Source organism: Lepidochelys kempii, chromosome 11 (assembly GCF_965140285.1).
Source record: "Lepidochelys kempii isolate rLepKem1 chromosome 11, rLepKem1.hap1, whole genome shotgun sequence".
Lineage (NCBI taxonomy): Eukaryota > Metazoa > Chordata > Testudines > Cheloniidae > Lepidochelys > Lepidochelys kempii.
In genome coordinates, this window is record NC_136390.1 from 60,024,167 (window position 1) to 60,046,848 (window position 22,682).

Consider the following 22,682-nt stretch of genomic DNA (forward strand, 5'->3'; position numbering starts at 1 on the left):
GATGGGGTGCTATGCGGCTCACTCCTCACCTGTGACTAAGGGCATGTCTAAACAGCAAAAGCCATGCACAGGCTAGCCTACCTAAGTTAGCTTGAATCCAGCTAGCGCAACGCAGGTCACAATAGCAGTGTGCAGACAGCATAGCATGGACTGGGTGAGCCAAGTATGTAGCCAGAGTCCGTGCTGGCCTTGTATTACCTGCGCTATCTCGATTCAAGCCAGCTTGGGTAGGCTATCCTATGCAGTTTTTGCTGTGTAGACCTATCCTAAATCAATACATCAGCCAACATGAGGGAGCTGTGCAGCTGTTGCCTTTCCTTGCAGGCAGAAAGACAATGGGAGTTGACCTCTCGAGGGCAGGAAACAAGCTGTGTGAAATGCGTATGATGAAATCTAAACCTGTGCAAATCTTATTTGGTTTCACATTTCATCACCAAGCTAACTGAAAGGTTAGCTAAGGTGAGACAGAACCGGGCCCAGTTGATGATTTTGTGTCAGTCATGTGCAGGGCCAGATTAACCTTTTGTGGGCCCGGCCCCAAACATATTTATGGGCCCCTATGGAGGCAATGGAGCATGGCATGGGGAAGTCAGTCCCCAGAGCAAGGGGCCAGCCAGGGGCAATGGGGCATGGCATGGCAGGGGCAGCCCTGCTCTGCACAGCCCAGTGCAAGGGCACTATTTACAGACCAGCAGTTGCCAGACGCACAGTGGCCTGCCCGACACTGTGCTACCAGCATGTCCCTTCCCCTTGGGGGCAGGCCCAGGCCACACCACACAGCCCCCTCACCCAATACCCCATAGGTTCTGACTCCATGGGTACTAAAAATAGTGTGTGCTGAGCACCCACCAGCAGCCCCGCCATTCAGCTCCTCCCACTCTGCCCCAGAGCAGATCATGCCACTGATCAGCTGTGGGCAGGAGGTGCTGGGTGGGGAGGGGCAGGGGCAGGAAGAGTGAGGGCGGGGGGTACTCGGGGGAGGGTGTGGAACGGGGCAGGAAGAGGTGGGGATGGAGTCTTTGGGGAAAGGGTGGAATGGGGGTGGGGCCTGGGGGATCAAGCACCCCTGGGGAAATCAGGAAGTAGGCACCTCTGCCACACTCCCTCAACTCCCTATGGCCAGAGACCTCAAGGACCAGCTATACCCAGCACTCCCTCTGACCTCCCCCCCAGTGCACAGTGACCTGCACATCACCTCTGCCCAGCGCCCCCCTGCCCACAGCCCCACCACAACTGCCCAGCACCCCACATAGAACCCCCACTCCCTAGTGCCCCAACACACACAGATCTTCCCAGTCCCCTCACAGCCCAGCACCTCCTCCCCCCGCCCAGAGACCCACTCCCCCACGCCCTGCCTCCTGGCCATACTCACTGGCCCTGCTGAAAGGTGACTGTCTGCAGGGCTGAGCCAGCAGAGCAGCCAGGGCTGGTCCCGGGGTGGAGAATTGCTCCAGTCCCTCAGGAGTGGTGCGATCAGCCAGGCCAGGGCCTGCCCTGGCCGAGCTACCTCAGGACTGGAGCGCCCCAGGCAAGCCCCCACACTATCCCCCACCCCACAACTGGCCAAGACTGGCCAAGCTTCTGCACCAGTCCCAGACAGTTCAGCTCCGGGGAGACAGGCAGGGCCCCACAGATAGTGGGAAGCAGAGACTGCCCACAGCCAGAGGTGCACTAGGGTCCAGCCAGGGGGCAGGGAGGAGCCCTCAGCAGGCCGGCGGCACAGCAGAGAGGAGCAAGTGATGGGCGGTGGGGGAGCCAGTGGGCAGGTGGGGTCTATGGATGCAGTGCAAGCAGAGCAGGCTAGGGCCCCTTCTGAACAGGGGCCCGGCTCCATGGCGCCATTGTAAACCCAGTACTGGTCATGTGACATTCATGGTTTGGAAGTTTTCAATGTAAAGTGAGAGGAGACTCAGGTTTGGCTGAGTTCTGGTTTGGGATTTTTAGTTCATTCAAGCTCACAAAACGAAATCAGAGAAATGACACCCCAGACCCCAGCAAAATGAAACCATCACAGTTTTCATAGTCCTAGAGATGGGCACAAGGTACAGGAGAGCTGGGAACTTCACACTTTCATCTTCAGCAGACTCAAGGGCAAATTTAGCCAAATGCAGCGTAAAGTAAGCAGTGCAACTCCCATGCAAGATTCTGTGCCACAAACTCCATTCTTTCTGTCACTCCTGTAAATGACACTTGGAGTGTAAACTGATCATAAGACTCGTGGAAATGCCAAAACATAACTTGCTCCCATTTGGCATTTAGTGGGTTGGGTGTGCAAAATGAGTGTAACTTACATGCTGAAACAGTTGAAGAGGGAGGAGTAACAGGAAGGTATAAATGAAACCAGGCCAGATTTTCTACTTTAGTTTAGACTCAACGGCACCATCCCCAGCACTCCTGGGGACACATGAGCTTGGCACAAGTGGGTTAAGTTCAGTGGGCACTGCACCTACTGACACTAAGGCTGAATTTGCTTCCCACAGATTTTATGCAAGTTACACAAGTCACACTCTTACTCAATGTCAGGTTGATAAAAGTTTTAGCAACTTAGCCATTTACAACCTTTTTATACCCCATATAGCATTTATGCCATCATTTGTGACATGTGAGATTGGCCCACTGGACTATTTTGAGACTGTCCACCCTCCCAGATGCTGTCTATGTAAAAAAAGATACGTTACTTAAAGGCCACATGTTGCAAAAACAAGTGTAGAAAAGCAAAGGCACAGAGCTACAGAAACCATACCGACAGGTTTCAGAGTAGCAGCTGTGTTAGTCTGTATCTGTAAAAAGAAAAGGAGGACTTGTGGCACCTTAGCGACTAACAAATTTATTAGCGCATAAGCTTTCGTGAGCTACAGCTCACTTCATCGGAAACCATACCAGCTTCCTTGGCTCCTCATGTGACTTTGTACAGAAATATCTGGACAAAGTACCAGGGAAGGGTCCCTCCATAGAAGAATTTATTTAATTTTAAAACAAGTGAGTTTTTGCAATAACACAGCCTCTTGGAATGGTGTAAATCACTGAAAGCAGTCAACACTGTCTGACGTTTTATGCATGCTTGGAACAAGGGCTCTCTCTACTGGTGCCTTAACATCCTGTACCACAGGCCAACTCTACAGAGAAAAGTAGTGGTCTGACATGACAGCTTATTCCTTTAGGAGTAAATCTTACACCCTCCTCTGCAGATTCAGAGAGCCCTCCTGCAGTGAATGTTTCCCAACACTATCCTGTTTATGGGCCTCAACCCCAACGTGGAAGGCCCACCTTTAGGCACAAGAGATTACTTTAATTTCTATGTCCCATTCAGTCCTTGGGCTTTCTGCTGAGATACCATCAAACCTGCCAAAAGAAGTGGTAGTTTTTGGCAGCAGCAGAAGATCCTAGTGCTGTGAAGTCCTTTCATGTTTATTTTTATAAACATTCTGGACTTCATTAGAAGTGGCCTCAGAATTCACAATGCGGTCCAGCGCTTTGGGTTCAGCCTGTTAGAGAGCAACAAGGGTCAGCCGCAAAATTCATATCTATTTTTGAAAACAATACCCACCTCAAAGATTGGGGCTGATCCCAGATTACTGGCCTCTAGATTTCATGAAACTTTTTGGAGTTTCAAGACTCAAAAATGTTTAATAAAATCTAGAGATGGATCCAAAACCCTCGTATCCAAACCGCCCTCTCCCTACCCCAACTTTGGGGGAATTCAAAATTTTGCTTCTGGCCAAGACAAAATCCCACAGCACCTCACCAAAGTCAGTGGAGTTACTTTCGATTTATACTGCTGTCTGTGAACAAGAGCAAAATGTAACCCTCACTTTCTAATTAAATGGAATCTGTAATTTACACAATAATGGTTTTCATCTGAACTACATTCTTAGCCTGTTTCTAGAATGGACAGGGAATAAGATCTGAGAAAACAGGCAGCAACCTTGAATGAAATGGGACCTCAGCCTCCAAAACTGAATTCTGTTCAAGCTCTATTCTAAATCTAGATTGAAGGATATTTAAGTGGATTCTAAATCTGAAAAAAATTATTTCTCCCACATCTTGTCTTTGGACGCTTGTCCACAGGGAATGGTCACATGCCACCAATGCTATTCACTTTAAACTATGTTAAGCATGGCTTTAAAACAAAAGCACAGATACACGTATAGCAATGATACTGAGTAGTTTCACCAGTTATAACCCTGACTTGGAGAATAAGAATAATGTTTTTACTTTTACAGATCCAGATAAGCAAATGGATGGAGCACCTGGATCCTATAGTAATTCACACCTGGGATCCTATGGGGGCCATACAGTGAGCCCTACTGAAGAAATGTGAGTAGTAGGTGCTTTTTTTCTTTTAATTAAAAAAAGTTTCCTTTTTTGCATCCTACCTTGGTTTTCAATTACATTTCATTTTTACTGGAGAATAGAAATGCAGGAAGCTGAAATTGATCTGTAGCCAGGGGCTTTGAATCTTGATTAAATTACTTTCTAGTGAGCACTGAAACATCAGGGTAGAATTTCTCTCTGATTATGACTTCCTTAAGCATATTAGGTAGTGAGAAGTACATTCCAAAAGGATAGAGTGCACCCACACTCTCTTGTTATACAGAGTCAGAAATAGAGTTCTCCTCAGATGAGGGGATATGACTGTAGAAGGAACTATGAGGATGGGTCTTGCATCATTCCCTAAAGATGATTAGACTCTGGAGCATGATGCAAGACTCTCCCATAACCAGGGTTGGGAGAAGAGGAGGAGACTCTGAAGTCTGCTAAGGACTTCCCTGTGAAGATCTAATTTAACTCAGAAGTGCTTAGATAGTACAGTATTGGGCACAAGAGGAAACCCAAAACAGCCAGATAGTAGTAGTGTTTAGGCACTTTGATACCAAAGTGATAAGAGTTTTTGAAAAACCTCAGATGGAATTACATGTGTCTCCTACTTATCTTACCCCTCGCCCCTGTGACACACCTGTAAAACTAATGGATATCCAAGGTTACATCACACTGGTGCAAACTCCCTTGCTTTCATGAATTTAAAATAAATGCCCTTCCTCCCCACACACACAGTGCTAGAGCTTCAAATCAAGCACTCTGTGTCCCAGAAAGCAAGGAGCAAACTGATCTGTTGATAATAAGCACACTTTGGAAATATGCCTTTGAGGCACTCTAACTCTCTTAAGCAGCGCAGTCAGAGAATAACAGATCTTTCTGGACAAAAATATTGTTTCCTACTGTAAATTAAACTACAGGCAGGGAAATGGACTACTGTAGCCTCCTCTTCCTCTCTGGTCTCTGCATCTCTCATCTTTCCCCTCTCCAGACCAGTCACTTTTGCCTAGAGGCAATCAATTAACTTGAGTTAAAACAGAACCACAGACTCTTGTCTAGACAAACCCCAAAGTAAGAAGGAAAACAAACAGTGGTGGATTACGCAGAAAGTCCATTACTGAAAATTTACTAAGAAGTCTGGATAACACTGAGCTAAATTCTTCAGTATGTTCTGTCCGCTTTGCACTGCTCTGGTGATGCAAAGCAGCTGGTGACACACAGCAGCCAGCCATTTAAGCCAAATTTGTGGTTGCTTTGCATCAGTGAAGTGGTGCAAAGCACCTGGAACCTACTAGAGAATCTGCTCCAAAAGGAAAAGGAAAAGGTAAAGATAAGATCTTAGACACACAGAGGTATAGAAAAGTCACAGTGTCTAGCTGAAGGAACAGACCTCAATGAGATTGCATTGGGTGTACATCAAGGCAGAATTTGTCCTTGTCATTAAACATTTTCTTCTGTTAGTACTGTAGTTTATCATCAGATAAATCACAGCCCCTCACTTTTTTAAACTGATTTGTTATATGGAAGTTTCAGCTTGAGCTAGAACTGCTACACCCCCTGCAAGGAATTATCATTATTTATTTCTTTGAGTATAATGTGGTATTATGTCCCTTAGCTCTGGTATTGCTTTGACTGGTAGAAGAGCAGTAACTTGCATTAAATGAAGGTGTTGCATTTAGAGCACGGATTGAGATCATGCCTTTTGGATTCTATTCCCAGCTCGGTTGCTGACTCACTGTTAGACTTTCAGCAAAATTCTCATTCTCTGTCCCTCAATTTATTATAATCAGTTATTTAATAATTTGTATATAGCATTACCTACCTGCATGGCAGATAAATGCATTGAATACAATACGGTTTCATACTCAAAAATATGTACAATACCTGCTTCACAGAGGTGGTGTGAGATTTTGTCACCTCAGCGCTTGTAATTCCCATTAGCTTCAGTGGAAGCTGTGAGTACTAAGCACTTCTAAGAGCCAGGACATTGAAGTTTGTAACATTGTTTAGATCTTAAGATGACAAGTGTTACAGGAGTGAAAAGTATTTTAATATGTATGATTTTGCTATTAAATGGCCAAGGCACCCACCAATCAGTCTTTGGATCTTTTTTACAGCACAAAAGAGAATGTTACTTGCTTTCCTCAGTAATGAGGAGACAAGAGACCTCCAAGGAGAAAAAGCAGCTACCTGCTGGGGCCATTACAATTATATAAGTTGTTCACTATATGATACTGACAGGTTACTCCAAAGGCTTTCTGGGCTTGCAAGGGAAAAAAGAAAATGCATCAGCTTTCCCGACTCCTTCATAAGGAGAGACTCTGGAGCTCTAAGAGTTTGCCAAAATCTTGGTTTAGTTATTTGTGTTGCTTTAATTTTAAAGGGGTCAAGACTCTGAATCTGGTAACTATCTCATGGGACCTTCCAGTCACAGGGTGATGCTACAAGAGAATGTTGGAGTAGCCATGAGTCATTCTGAAAAGCAGCATGTGACAGAGGGAGAAAAGACTACTCTGCTAAAGGAGCTCTGCAAGCAAACTACTGCCAGCATCAATGCTGTAAGTATCACAGGACACATCTCCAGTAGCAAAATGCCTATTGCGTCCTCCTCCTGGAAGGGGTTTGAGAAGAAAGTTAATATTATTCATACTGGTTATTTACATTAGAACGAAACGGGCACTGACTTCATCACTTCCAGCCTACCTCAGACACAGAACACAGTGCAATAAGGAAGTAGCCTCTGGTTCATGTTACCAAGTCAGACTCAGTTCTATGCCAAAAGGATAGAATTAGGAAAGCACAGAATAAGTCTAGTGCTATCAAAGGCCAAATAATAAATACTGTACAGGACTGACACCAAGTGGACATGATAGAATTGGTACTCCACCACTAATCCCCCAGGTGCGCTGCCTCTTTGGGGCCAGCAGCCTTGGTGGACACACCAGCAACAGAGAAGAGGAATGCTATAAACCAATGTTTCCAAGGACAATCCCATCCTTCCCTGCTACCTGTTTTTGGTCCAGAAACCTGTGGATTGATTCAGGGTGAGGTGGAGCAGTGGGAACAGAGGGAGGGGAATGATGGATGGTACATTATGGATAATTGTGGGCACAGTGAGTGACCTATCAGGAATAAAGCTGCCCTCCATTTTGCTGTACAACTTTGACACCTGAGTAATAAACATAAGCTTTTATTCTAGCATGGGTACGAAACATCTTATAGAGGAAAGCTAATTCCCTCTATATGCCAGAAAGTCACTTGTCAGTGGTCCTGAGAATATGGGTAATTCCAAAGTGCCAAGGCAATTTCTAGACTGATTCCAAAGTGTGATTTTCAGAAGCGGTACCATAGGAAAGCCTTTAATGTGGGATGCTCCAAAAACAATACATGTTATTGCTACAGGTGTGGTGAAGTTCCACTGTGCCTATGAAAAAAAAGATACTCTTCTGTATCATTTCATTCTGAACAGTGTTTGAGGTAACTAGTGTGGGCTGCTTGGTACAAAAAACGTATATTCTTGTTTTTAACAAAATAAATATAACTTATCAGTATGTTTCGGATAAACACTATTACTGTCAATTCTAGTTCCAGGACACAGAAGTTGCAAAGAACAAAACCATGAAAAAGCAGAGAAATGAATTGACCAAGATGGACCCAGTATCCAAAGCACAGAAAAAGAGCAGTAACAAAGACAAACGACACAGCAGAGAAGAATTTGTTGTAGGTAAGAACACACATGTAAAGAAAAAGTTTCAGCTCCAGTATCCTACTTTTTTACACATGTGCACACACAAACAAATAAGAGATTTGGAAGAAATATCACCAGGAGCAGAATATTAGAACCAAGATCTGCAGCACTGAAAAGATAATATTTTTATGGTGCTTTTGTTTTGCTCTCTGCTCTGTTAGCTCAAAAGGTCCAAGGGAGATTCTGGCATTTAGTTCTTATTTTTAGATGTGTGATCAATTTTTATTAAGATTAATTCCCTTGCTATTTATCGTTGAATCAGCTAAAGCGAGCTGTCACTGCAGCAGAAAACAGCTGTGTTGTAACCATGCATACCTAGAAGGAAATATCTTCTGTTTTGCCAGAAGCAAATAATTGTATGTAGTTTTGCAAATAGACATGGTTTGTAGCTAGATTTTTCCTCCAAGGGTGATTGCAGTGTAGCAAAAAAGAAACATGCATACTGAGAGGTGCACATTTATAGTAACTGCTCTTCCTTTTTCATGTTATTTCTACATTATTGCTTATTTGTATTTCAGTAGCACCTAGGGATGGAGGTTCCCATTTTGCTATTCAGTGTACACAGATTAGCCTCCTGCCTTAAAGGTCTTACACTGCAAACAGACAAAGGAGTGGGGGCGGGACAGAAAGAGGAAGTGACTTGTCCAAAGTTATATAGCGGGTCAGTGGCAGAGCTAGGAAGAGAACCCAGGTCTACTGGATCCCAGTCCAATGCTCCATCCATTAGATCACACTGTCTTTTGATATTTTTAGGTGCGTTCTCTCTTGTTGTGAACAAATGCTAACATCAGCATTTCATAATAATTTTTGTCTAGAGAGATAAGGCCTCAAGCAACACCTTCGGAAGAGAAAAATACAACTAATGTAGTTAAGATTGTTGTTTGATATAAGAATAATAATTAGATAGAAAATTACAGTTGGCTGTCTCAAAAAAAAATCTAATAAAGAATTTCTGGATAATTGTTCTGACATTAATCTTTAAACATTGACAGAGCTATCTTCCTTATTTTTAATTTCATCATTGTAGTAATAAAAGGTATAATGTTTTGGCTCTTTAAATTGACCTAAGCTGAGCAGGAAACACGACAAAATCAGAAAACCAAGAGCACCAAATTCTTCTTTTCAAAATCACTAAATTCTGTGCAAGAGGGAAATGTTCATGTCTAAAATGAGTGTTTAGAAAAAAGTTTATGTATCATACCTAATATTTACACTGCCTCCCAATAAACTAACACTAGCTCCCTATAATAAAAATATGGAATAGATTTGCCTATGGATTTAAGTACTTGTATTGTAGATAAGCACAAAGACAACTAACTGCAATATTGGTAAAAAAAACTAGGAGTCCTTGTGGCAGCTTATAGACTAACAAATTTATTTGGGCATAAGCTTTCATGGGCTAGAACCCACTTCATCAGATGTATGAAGTAAAAGATACAGGAGCAGGTATAAATACATGAAAGGATGTGGGTTGCTTTACCTAGTGTTAGGTCAGTCTAACGAGATAAATCAATTAACATCAGGATACCAAGGGAGGAGAAATAACACAAGAGGTCCACTTCCTAGACACTACAGTGCTAATAAGCGATGGTCACATAAACACCACCCTATACCAGAAACCTACTGACCGCTATACTTACCTACATGCCTCCAGCTTTCATCCAGACCACATCACACGATCCATTGTCTACAGCCAAGCTCTGCAATACAACCGCATTTGCTTCAACCCCTCAGACAGAGACAAACACCTACAGAATCTCTATCAAGCGTTCTTAAAACTGCAATACCCACCTGGTGAAAAGAAGAAACAGATTGAAAAACCAGAAGAGTACCGAGAAGTCACCTATTACAAGACAGACCCAACAAAGAAAGTAACAGAATGCCACTAGCCATCATCTACCGCCCCCAATTAAAACCTCTCCAGCACATCACCAAGGATCTACAACCTATCCTGAAGGACAACCCCTCACTCTCACAGACCTTGGGAGACAGGCCAGTCCTCACTTACAGACAGCCCCCCAACCTGAGGCAAATACTCACCAGCAACCACACACCACACAACAAAAAACACCAACCCAGCGACCACACCCTGCTACAAACCCCGGTGCCAACTCTGTCCACATATCTGTTCAAGTGACACCATCTTAGGACCTAACCACATCAGCCACACCATCCGGGGCTCGTTCACCTGCACATCTACCAATGTGATATATGCCATCGTGTGCCAGCAATGCCCCTCTGCCATGTACATTGGCCAAACTGGACAGTCTCTACGCAAAAGAATAAATGGACACAAATCTGACATCAGGAATCATAACATTCAAAAATCAGTAGGAGAACACTTCAATCTCTCTGGTCACTCAATAATGGACCTCAAAGTGGCAATTCTTCAACAAGAAAGCTTCAAAAACAGACTCCAACATGAAACTGCAGAACTGGAATTAATTTGCAAACTAGATACCATCAGATTAGGCCTGAATAAAGACTGGGAGTGGTTGGGGCATTACAAAACCTAAACTTAATTTCCCCAATACTAATTTCTCCCTACTGTTACTCACACCTTCTTTCAGAGTAACAGCCGTGTTAGTCTGTATTCGCAAAAAGAAAAGGAGTACTTGTGGCACCTTAGAGACTAACCAATTTATTTGAGCATGAGCTTTCCTGAGCTACAGCTCACTTCATCGGATGCACCTTCTTGTCAACTGTCTGTAATGGGCCACTCTCTTACCACTTCAAAAGTTATTTCTCCTCCCTTGGTATCCTGCTGTTAATTATCTCGTTAGACTGACCTAACACTAGGTAAAGCAACCCACATCCTTTCATGTATTTATACCTGCTCCTGTATCTTTTACTTCATACATTTGATGAAGTGGGTTCTAGCCCACAAAAGCTTATACCCAAATAAATTTGTTAGTCTGTAAGGTGCCACAAGGACTCCTCGGTTTTTTTGCTGATACAGACTAACACAGCTACCATTGAAACCTGCAATATTGGTGACATCTGGAAAACATTCTGCAACTTGATTAGAGATCAGGTTACAGTGGGTTGGCTGTATCAGCTGACACCATGGGACGTGTGCAGGAATAAAAATTTGACCGCTTTTGGAGGGACACATTCTGGACCCCTACCATGGCCCCAGGGCTGGAGGAGTTCTGTGCCCCTGCTTGCCCCCCCTTGTGCACACCCTTGGCTGACACAAATCAAGATTTGGAATTAATGTCTTACAGGAAAACCAAAACAGAAAAAGGCTGATGAGAAAAGAACATCCTCTCTCAGGAAAAAGACTACTAGAGTCAAAAGACAAGGGACCATCCAAGAACCAAAGCATAAGGAAGGAGGGCAGGAAGCAGAAGAAGCTGATCAGAGCAGTGCGGCTGCTGGAGATGAGGAGTTACGTGATGACAGCAGCCCTTCTCCCTCCAGCTCTCCTATTAAGGACCATTTGCTCTCTCCTGAGAGCCCTCGGTTTTGTTTTGAGGATTATGGCAATCCTTCTGGGTCTAGTCCAGTTCCCATTCACAAAAAATTTACTCAGACTTGCCCAATAATCGCCACAGTTAGTGGCACTGAATTGGATGCAGGCATAAGCAATGAGGTTTCAGAGGTAAGAACTGGGGTTTTCCCTTATGGTCAGAGATAGAAAGAATGATTCACTGAACTGCCTTTTACATTCTAGGATTGCAATAGGGACCTACCTGGTCTGGCTCAGGGCCCGCTTCAGATTCCTTCATCTTCCATGGTTCTCTCACCCTCAACGCAGTTCGGCTACTGAGGTGACTTAGCCCTCTAGCAGATCACAACAAGCCCATCCCTTCCTGTGTATCAAGTCCAGACACAAAACAAAAATCTTCTGCCCCAGTCTCAGGGTGGGCCCAGCCTTGCCTTATAGAACACCTGTCTTCTCTTTCACCATTGTTCTTCCGTTCCAACTCTGCCATTCTCCTGAGCTCAGCTCCAGCCCTTTGGGGCTCTGCTCAGTCCCTCCAGCTTCTCCCTGATCACGGCATCACATCACTAGATGGCACTGCAGACTGTTTCTTAGTCCTCTGCAGCAGTTGAGGGAACCCACGCTCATGCCCACCCTCTTCTACAGGCTCCCAGGCCTGGGAACCCAAAACAACTGGGCTTACTGCCCGTCCATCATTTCAGCTACTCTGATTCTCCTTCCAAAGGCTTATTTCTGACTGCCAACCCTCCTACCCACCCACCAGCCCATCCGCTCCTGATAGAGGACTGATTCCCAAGGCTGTTTTCCCTGTTTGGCTCCCCATTTGACTAAACGGCCAGCTGCTCATTTTCCTGCGGGCCTGCTATTAGCCACAGGATGCCCCATCATGTGGCTTTGCTCATTCCTCTACTTGGAGTGGCAAGCTCTCTAGCACTCTGCTGCTCAGCCCAAACCCCTTAAAGGACCAGACCTTTTGGTTATTGCAGGTCAGCAGGTTATTCACCTCTCGGCAGTCCCTGTCTATTACAGGAACAAGCAATCACTTGGTGAGATTTATGGCTGGTGAACTTAGAATAAACAAAAGGAAATATAGCAGTGTAGTCAGCTTGTGGGCTTCATTGCCACCAGAACATTAAATACTGTAGCTAAGGAATTTAAAAGGCTGCATAATATTATGACCAATAACAACACGTGTGATTATGTTTGCTGCAGTAAATATAACAGATTCTTTACCTTCCTGCTATGGGAAAGAGACCACTGTCTTTCAAAAACAGTCGTCCCCAGGCTGGTAGGAGAAGCCTGGGGAACATGGAAGGATATGAAGTCAATTAATCCTCTCATTCTGGGTCAAGCAGGCTCAGTTGTCCTTTCCCCAGTGTCAGCTGTGATCTGCCCCCTTGATGAGAGTTCTACCCTCTCTGGAAGCCCTAGCAGGGTCAACACTGAGCCTTGAGCCCAGCCCCGGACTGTATTGTCCCAGGCTCTCTCCTTCTCTTGTTTCACCCCTCCCAGGTTCTTCTATTTTCTGTTTCTTGATGGGCCTTTCCCACAGCTCCCCTAGGCTCTCTTAGTGGAAAACCCTGCACCAGGTTTCAGATCAGATATCTATCAATCAACCTCGCTCACTCACACGTCTGAGTGTTGCTTATGTTCCTTGGCACTCCTTCCCACTTCCCAGCATGCTTTGTAGTAGCCTACAGTCCTATAACCCTAGGGAGACTACAGTTTTCAGAATGCCAGTCTTTCAAAGGCAGGACTCAGAGCAGGGATGAGCAGGCCTAGGCCTGTCCTTAAAGGGATAGTAGATCATGTGACTGTGAAGAATAACTGAATCTTGTGCTTCAACAGGTGCAGACAAAAAATTTTATTTGGAGAGGCTAGAGTTAAAAAATAATAGCTGCTGCCTATCACTTCAATGAGCAGTTCTGTAGCATAACTAAATTTGTCCACTTTTAATAGAAAGATGAATAAGCTTCTGTTCCAAATTCAGTATTTCCTTCATTTATTAATGCAATCCCTAATTTTTCTGGGGAGGCAAAGCCTCACTGAGCCTTCAGCTGTTTACACCAGGGTTGGGCAAACTACGGCCCATGAGCCGTTTTAAGCCAGCCCATGAGCCACACCACACAGCTCAGCCCCGCTCTGGTGCTCTAGGCGGGATGCTGGATCAGGGGCCACATCACATGGCTTGGCTCCACTCCGGCTGGGGCGCTGGGTTGAGGGCCGCACCACATAGCCTGGCTCCGCTCCAGCCAGGGTGCTGGGTTGGGGGCTGCACCACGGGGCTCGGCCTCACTCCGGCTGGGGTGCTGGGTAAGGGGCTACTCCGGCGCTCCAGCTGGGGCGCAGGGTCAGGGTCTGCACCACACAGCTCCGGGAAGCTGTGGCGTGACCCTGCTCTGGCTCCTAAACACTCCAATGGGAGCTGCAGGGGTGGTGCCTGCACATGGGGCAGCACGCAGAGCTGCCTGGCCACACCTCCACATAGGAGCCAAAGAAGGGACATGCCACTGCTTCTGGGAGCCGCTAGAGGTAAGCGCCACTCAGAGACTGCACCCCCTGAGCCTTTCCCTATGCCCCAACCCTGATCTCCCTCCCACTCTCCAAAACCCTCAATCCCAGCCTGGAGCATCCTCCTGCACCCCAAACCTCTCATCCCCAGCCCCACCCCCGAGCCCACACCCCCAGCCAGAACCTGCACCACTTCCCGCACCCCAATCCCTTTCCCATCCTCCAAACCCCTCGGTCCCAGCCCAGAGCACCCTTCTACACACCAAACTCACCATCCCTAGCCCCACCCCAGAGCCTGCACCCCAACCCCAATTTTGTGCGCATTTGTGGCCCGCCATGCAATTTCTATTCCCCAATGTGGCCCTCAGTCTACACCCCTGGTCTACACCCATGTTGAAGATATCCTCTTGATCATCATAGGGTCAGAAAAGATTCCCTTTCCCTAACCCACGTTCAGGGCTGCACCAGTGCCTTATGGATACGGTAGAATCTCCCTAAAGCATCAGCTATAGCTGATGCGACTGCCAGAAGTTGGATAGTGGACTTGATAAGCCAGTGGTCCAAATTGGCATTGCAAATCTTACAATACTATGTTATTGATGAGTGTTGAATTTATTAAGAGTCTGGGTCTCGGTTTAGAAACTCTGTATCCTCAGGCTTCAATGTTGAGACCTTTCGTATCCTTGCATTTTTGGTGTAGTATTTTTAGACTTATTTTCATTATAACCATTCTTTTACCTTGCAACTATGAGACACATCATTCATATCAATTTCCTGACAATGCAAGACAACTGGCTTCAGGGTTTTGGAGTAAACCCAGTCCTTTTTCCTCCTCCTCCTCCCCCCCCCCCCAACATATTTTTGGACAGTCAAAGCATTCCCAAAGAAATAGAGAGGAGGTGGTATCAGAAATCTGAACCTGAGCCGAGCTTCATAGAATTTGGTTTACAATGGTGAAAAATCAGGGGAATGTAAACTATGGGGGAGCCCTGTGATAGTTATCAGATGTCGTAATGCAAGGCACCCGCTAGGAGTCACCTACGGAATGAGAGGTATATTTACGGTTCAGAGTAAACGGCACAGGTAAAGTCAATCACATTAACGATAAGTGTCCCAGGTAAGGCAAATGTACTCTAGGATATGTAAATCTCATATAAAGTGCATCCATTTCAGGGACTGTGAATCCCATTGTTATCAATTGAACAAATGAACCATTCGGCAATTAGCAGAGTGCAAACTTCATTTAGTAGGTGTCTTTTCCTTCTATCCATTCAGGATCTCCCTGGAAATCAGCAGGAGGAGAAATTATCACGGGACAGAATGCGAGCAGAGAAGGCAGAGAGAAGACGGCTAGAAGTAGAGAGGAAAAGAAGGGAACAGGAGGAACAGAAATGGAAACAGCAAAAGCAGCAGGAGCGTATGGAAAAAATAAAAGAAGAACTGGAACAGGAACAGAAGAGAAGGGCAGAGGAGATACGGTTAGTGGGGATAAGGTTCCAGATGGGAAAGGAAATATTTGGGTTGAATGGCAACATAAAAAGCATGATTGTTCTTTGGAGGTTTAAGTGCTTGATGTGTTCCTTAAATGGCAAACTCCATCTACCCATACATCAGGAAATACCTCTCTCCAAATATCCCACTTCTCACACCAGGAACACACTAAGACATCTCAAGGTTGGGCATCCTCTTATAATACCAATACTCCCTGACTGAATTTCCAAACAGTAGAAGAAAGCAGCACAGATGAGATATTCTGGAACCTTCTTTTATATTTATATTTTATATTAAGTAGGGCTGTCAAGCAATTAAAAAAATTAATGATTAATCGTATGATTAAAGAAATTAATTGCAATTAATTGCACTGTTAAACAATAGAATACCACTTATTTAAATATTTTTGGATGTTTTCTACATTTTCAAATATATTGAGTTCAATTACAAAATATTTCATATTTTTATTACAAGTATTTGTACTGTAAAAAAAAACATGAAATAGTATTTCAGTTCACCTAATACAAGTACTGTAGTGCAATCTCTTTAACATGAAAGTTGAACTTACAAATGTAGAATTATGTACAAAAAAACTGCACTAAAAAAAAAAAAACCAAACAATGTAAAATTTTAGAGCCTGCAAGTCCACTCAGTTCTACTTCTTCAGCCAATTGCTCAGACAAACAAGTTTGTTTACATTTGCAGGAGATAATGCTGCCCACTTCTGATTTACAGTGTCACCTGAAAGTGAGAACAGGCGTTCTCATGGCATTGTTGTAGCCAGCGTCGCAAGATATTTACATGCCAGATGCGCAAAAGATTCATATCGCCCTTCATGCTTCAACCACCATTCCAGGGGACATGCATCCATGCTGATGATGGGTTCTGCTCGATAACAATCCAAAGCAGTACGGACCGATGCATGTACATTTTCATTATCTGAGTCAAATGCCACCAGCAGAAGGTTGATTTTCTTTTTTGGTAGTTTGGGTTCTGTAGTTTCCTCATCAGAGTGTTGCTCTTTTAAGACTTCTGAAAGCATGCTCCACACCTCGTCCCTCTCAGATTTTGGAAGGCACTTCAGATTCTTAAACCTTGGGTCGAGTGCTGTAGATCTCTTTAGAAATCTCACATTGGTACCTTCTTTGCGTTTTGTCAAATCTGCAGTGAATGTTCTTAAAATGGACAGCATGTGCTGGGTCATCCGATACTGCTATAACATGAAATATATGGCAGAATGTGGGTAAAGCACAGAGCAGGAGACATACAATTCTCCCTCAAGAAATTCAGTCACAAATTTAATTAACGCATTTTTTTTTTTTTAACAAGCATCATCAGTATGGAAGCATATCCTCTGGAATGGTGGCCAAAGCATGAAGGAACATACGAATGTTTTGCATACCTGGCACGTAAATACCTTGCAACGCCAGCTACAAAAGTGCCTGATAACGCCTGTTCTCACTTTCTGGTGACATTGTAAATAAGAAGAGGGCAGTATTATCTTCTGTAAATGTAAACAAACTTGTTTGTCTGAGCGATTGGTTGAACAAGAAGTAGGACTGAGTGGACTTGCACACTCAGAAGTTTTACACTGTTGTATTTTTGAGTGCAGTTATGAAAAAAATTACATTTTAAGGAAGATTAAATTAGACAGTAGAAACTATGTATTTTAAAGAAATCTAAACAAATTTGTGGAACCAAGCTGACATTAGTAATCAGCCACTCTGTCCTGTTTTAACCATCCCTTCTCCTACATAGTATTCATTTGTAGATCTTTGGGCCAGGAACCTGCTCTTTTTACGATCTATGAAGAGTGCTCAGCAGGCCCTCAGTGCTCGATCAATTAATAATTTGTGTTTCAGTTTACGGAAACAGGCACTAGAAGAACAGCACCAGCGCCAGGAGGAAGAGGCAGCGAGGAAGCTACAACACGAGAAAGCAGCACAGGAACGTATCCGACAGCAGCAGGAGGAATATCGAAGAAAACTTCTGGAGCTGCAGAAGAAGAGACAGCAGGAGGAACGAGAACGTGCAGGTGCTCTAAAGAAGGGCTAAAACTTACTGTATCTACAGATAACTCACCCAGAAGGGTGGTTTTCTGGTCAAGGCACTGGACTCAGACTCAGGAGCTCCTGGCTCTGCCTGGAATTCCTGAGACACCTTTGGCAAGTCTCTTAATCTCTTTATTCCTCATCATCTGCACAATAGTGATAATAACAATAATACTCCCCTTCTTCAGGGAGTGTTGAAAGAGTGAATTATTTAATGTCTGTAAGGCACCTAGGTACTACAATGATAGGGGCTATCTATGTAAGTACCGAGATAGGAGCTTCTTCATTAAAATTCCTCCATGGCTCTAGTAATAAGGGATCCAGAGAAATTCACCACAGGTGGCCTAGTGTCTAACAAGGCAGCAAAGAGGTTTCTCAAGCAGTCTGTCCCCTTTGATCACAATATAGAAGAACCTGCTTATAGTGAAGTGAAAATCCCAAATTGCATCAGCGCAGTTGGAGTGAATTTCATGCCCCCAGTGGTGGGGTCCATTGTTCTGATTCCTCTAGGAATATTTCATTCCAAGGACACTCTTACCATCCCCCATCTCTGTTCTGACTGAAAAGAAGCTGCCACTACTGTGTGGGTGCGTGAGAGGCAAAGGAATTCTTACCGTCTGCATTGGCTGCAGCTGCTGTCACTGGAAGTGAAGACATGGCTTTTGAGAGGCACTCGTGTAGCTGCTAGTGCCCCCTGTGGCAGGGGGTGGGTGGAAGAAAGACCCCCAGCTGCAGCTGCAAAGGGGAGCTTTGCCATATTGGCCCTCTCTGTTTACAGTGAAATTCAGCTTATAGTAAAGTTTTTTGGAAACATCATATCTTGTTTAAACAAACAAAATCAACTGTGATGCACTCCAGTCCATTTGCTTGATATTTGCACTACTGTGAGAGGGAGTCGTTAGTTTCTGGGTTCTATTGCCAGCTTTGCCAGTGATTTGCCCCATAACCTTATGCAAGTCACTTAACTTCAATGTGCCTCATTACCTGTATTTTACAGGTGGGAGAAATTAGTACTTTACTACTCACAGAAATCTTGAGGTGATTAATATGTTAAAGTTTGTAAAGCACTGTGAGATGCTTGGAAGAAAGGCCCTGTAAAAATACAAAGGTTGGGTCTGATACCCCAGGTCACAGGCAAGAGCAGAGAATGAAAACACTAGAGCTGTCATGCGATTAAAAAAGTTAAATCGTGAAATTTTAGAAGTTATTCGTGATTAATTGCTGTTTTAATCACACAGTTAAACAATATTAGAATACCATTTATTTAAAATTTTTTGGGGTATTCTATATAGAGGGTCAGGGCTGGGGGTTCTGGGCTTCAGTCACTCTCAGGGCATGGGGCTTCATCCCCACTTGAGGTGCAATGCAGGGCTCTGGGTTTCAGCCCAGCGCAGGTGGGGTTCAGGGCTCCAGCCCTCCCCCGCCGCCCAGGAAGCTGCAGGCTAGGGCTACTTCAGCCCTGCCGCCACCACCACCGATGCCTCCTGGCTGCCCACGCTCCCTGGAGCTATATAACTACATGAGAATTGCCTTAAAAATGTAAGTAATTGTTTAACACTCATAGCTGAAAACAAATACTTGAAAATGTGCTGAATGAGAAGTTGTTTTTTTTTAAATCTCAATTTTAGGGGCCTGGGGTTTTTAAAACACTTGGGGTTGACAATACTGCAATAGCAATATCATTTTGGGTTTTCAGTACAGTTAAACAACGATTTATTTCCTAAATAGGAAATCTTGGCAGCTACTAATTATCTGGTCATCCACCCCCTAGAGGCAGAAAAACGCAAACAGAAAGAAAGGGAAATGTGGCTAGAGGTGGAACGACAACGGCTAGCAGAGATGGCAGAAGAAGAACGCCTGGAGTATGAGAGAAGGAAACTGGAGGAGGAGGAACAGGCAAGGCGTGAGGCCGAGGAAACGAGGAAGAAAGCAGAAGCAGCAGCTAGATTAGCTTTGGAGGAAGCAAAGACACAAGCACAACTTCTAGCCAGGTAAACAGCCTTATTCAGAAAAGGAAATTATTCCTGCTGAATAGTAACACATCAGTAGTTAACATCACTTGGGGCCAATCTAAACAAAAACACGACTAGGGCTGGAACTATGTCAGTGAAAATATCTTCACTGGTTCACACTGGAATTCCAGTAATGAGCCTCAAATTCTAATGTTTGGTCCTGTGTACTCTAGAACTCCAAATTACAAAATGATTCTTTGTGGTGTAGACAAAACTCAACCATGTTTTCAGTACGTCCCCAAACTGCGTGCTAAAGCTTTACATGGATCCCAAGTTTTTGAATAGTTCAGCGACACAGCTAGTATCCCATCTATACTACAAAATGGTGCATAGTGCCCAGGTTTCCCACTACAGCTGAAATTGTAGTATGGCTGAAGTAAAAAGTTACACCAGCATGAATTTAAATTGCTGAGTTTATAATTATTAAGGAAAAAAATATTGACCTAGCCCACTCCTAATGAATCAAGGAACACTAGCTGCCTTCCTTTCATTTATCTCTAAATATTTTAATTAGCATGGTTTGTTTGCAGGCAAAGAGAAGCTCTGGAGCAGCACCTGCGATTCCAGCGGGAGTTGCTAGTGGAAGCCAGTGGACTGGAACATACACAGCAAATTTCACGGCCATGGGTTTATTCTTATTTTCAGCTGCTCCAAATGATAGGCCCGGAGACAGCAAAAGAAAACAAATAAATGTAAGGATACTGAGAGGATAGGGGTTATTGCAGTGGACTCTTCCAATTCACTGAATCCAATTAAGAGTTCCTTTGAACTTGTCTGACCCAATGGGAAGTATAAAACATGGCCTAGGACTTCCCTATTGCTTCTTGGGGAGACATTTTCTCTTCTAAATCCACTTCCTCAATAGATAAGTACACTTTATATGTTCATCCAATAGGTGGGAAATCAAGCATTCAAGACGCTATAGTCAACCAATAGACAACCTAATTAACAGCCTGAGTTAGCCCTACTGTCTTTTGTGGACCTTGTAAGAGCAGACTTCTCCTACCCTGTTGCCCCCTCCCAGATTCTCAGGACCATTCTGTAAAAGCAGGGCAGTAGCTTTCACAATCTTGTGGAGGGTATGAGGGCTTCTCTGACTTGCAGAAGGATCCTCAGGCCAACTGACTTACCTATGCTCATTAGATCCAGAAACCGCTAGATTTTATGCATATTAGCATCATGCAATACCAAGAAGCCAACGAAGACGTCAAATAAAGACTGCTACCCCCAAGAGAACAATTCTTGTTTCTCAAAATCAGGTTAATCATGTTTTCTTCTGCATTGTTTTCTTTTATAGCATATAACAGAGTTAAATTTATATGTGCAAACCACACCGCACATTTTCAATAGATTTGGAACAATGTCATCAGAAATATTTTTATGCTCTTGCTGAATTGGAGCTGGACTTCAGTTGAATTAAATGTGCATTAACTACTAGTGCTAGAAGCAAAATAAATTGATTTACAGGACTTGAGCTTTCCTGTAAAAAAATATATATATAAATAAATAAAAAGGTAGTGAGTGGTGTCTTAATGTATGTAGCTCCTTTAACCGTTCGTATATATTGCCTGTGGCTGATCCTTAATAAGCATGTCTGGCTGTGCACCAGCAATTCGGAGTTTTCACTTGCTGGACATACACAGCACAGATTTTTTAAAAAAAAAAAAAAAATACTCCATATACAAAAATAACTTTCCCTTTCTACATTCTTATTATGAAACAGTATCCACCTCCAAGCTTTTTCATCATATCTGTACATTAGAAGACCTCTTAATGAATATATCCTTATTTTACATAGATGCAGTGTGTGTTATAGGCTTTTAAAAACAATGTATTACATTTTGTGCATGGTATACAATATCAAGAGGTTTTGAATGGAAGGGACAGAATTTAGGTGACGACTTTTCACTTTGATTCCCTCTTCCTAGCAACATGCAAGCACAAAGCCTAGTCCACCTCTGGGTAAGAGAGACCTGGATGCAGCTCGCGTAAGAACTTATGAATTCTGTTCCTACAGAACTCCTTTTTCTGCCAGAAATGCTCCTTCCACATGCCACTTAACTCCTTCCAGGGAACAATGGAAAAACACGTCAAAACCACAAAACAGGTATCTAGCACGTGATTACGTGGGAAAGACAAGATGGGTGATTATCTTTTTTAGATCAACTTCTGTTGGGGAGAGGGACAAACGTTTGAGTTTACAGAGAGCTCTGTGAAACATACTCAGTGTCACAGCTAAATCCAAAGTGTAACAGATTGTTTAGCACAGATAAGCCTGGAAGCTTTAATTTGTAACTTTGCTAGATACTACAAATCATAGAGAAAAGAGACACTGGAACAGTATCTAGCATCTTTCTACATGAAGCCAGGGTTTAGTTTCCAAGATTTGTCTTGGGGAGGAGGGTGAGAAAGATGATAGCGTACACTCCCCTAAATCTTCCCAACAGTACAGCTCCACTGATGGTCACAGTGGGAGAGGAATATTAACTATAGGTTATCTAACTGCTCACAGCAAGTCCAGATAAAACATGGTTGCCCAACAGCATCATATGTATGCAGCTGAAGGAAGAGCAAACTCCCAGTGGGAAATTTTAGGGAAAAAAAGTTTAGTATAGAAAAGACCTCACCATTTCATCTTCACTGGAGTGAGCTAGAGAAGGCCATGTGCAGCAAGCTCTCCACCCAACTAAGACTCTCTAGTAGTCTCAAAAGAGGGTTTTATGCAGTCCCTCCTCACTTCAGGAGTTAATGTAAATCAGGATATAAAATGTAGATTGGGAGGAAAAAGGTCCAGTGGTTAGGATGCTAGTCTAGAAGTCAACTGATCTGGATACGATTCCCAGCTGTGCTACAGTCTCTCTCTGCCTCAGTTAATCCCCTGTGAAGCAGGAATAGTGGTCATTTCCTACCACATAGAGATGTTGTGAGGATGCATTTATTAGAAAGCTGGAGAGGTGCTCACATACTGCTCTTACAGAGGCACGTAAGTACCTAAGATATAGCTAAAGCACACAGAGAACATCTCAAGGAAACAGTATTTTGCTTCACCATATGTTATATTGGTGATTTGTTCTTTTGAAGGTTATTCTTCTTCTGGAAATCAT

The 22,682-nt window shown here is 43.8% G+C and overlaps 1 protein-coding gene across 1 annotated transcript in view; it reads left to right on the top strand.

The window, feature by feature from the left end:
- Positions 1-21,099, top strand: part of KIAA2012 (KIAA2012 ortholog) — a 104,577-nt gene extending 83,478 nt beyond the window's left edge. Inside the window, exons 17-24 of the mRNA XM_073306440.2 lie at positions 4,224-4,317; positions 6,701-6,875; positions 7,903-8,041; positions 11,293-11,669; positions 15,300-15,502; positions 17,378-17,550; positions 19,338-19,557; positions 20,109-21,099. Of these exons, the coding sequence (XP_073162541.1) occupies positions 4,224-4,317; positions 6,701-6,875; positions 7,903-8,041; positions 11,293-11,669; positions 15,300-15,502; positions 17,378-17,550; positions 19,338-19,557; positions 20,109-20,268 (1,541 nt within the window). The 3' untranslated portion in view covers positions 20,269-21,099. The remainder of the gene's footprint in view (positions 1-4,223; positions 4,318-6,700; positions 6,876-7,902; positions 8,042-11,292; positions 11,670-15,299; positions 15,503-17,377; positions 17,551-19,337; positions 19,558-20,108) is intronic.
- The last annotated feature ends 1,583 nt before the right edge of the window (positions 21,100-22,682 follow it).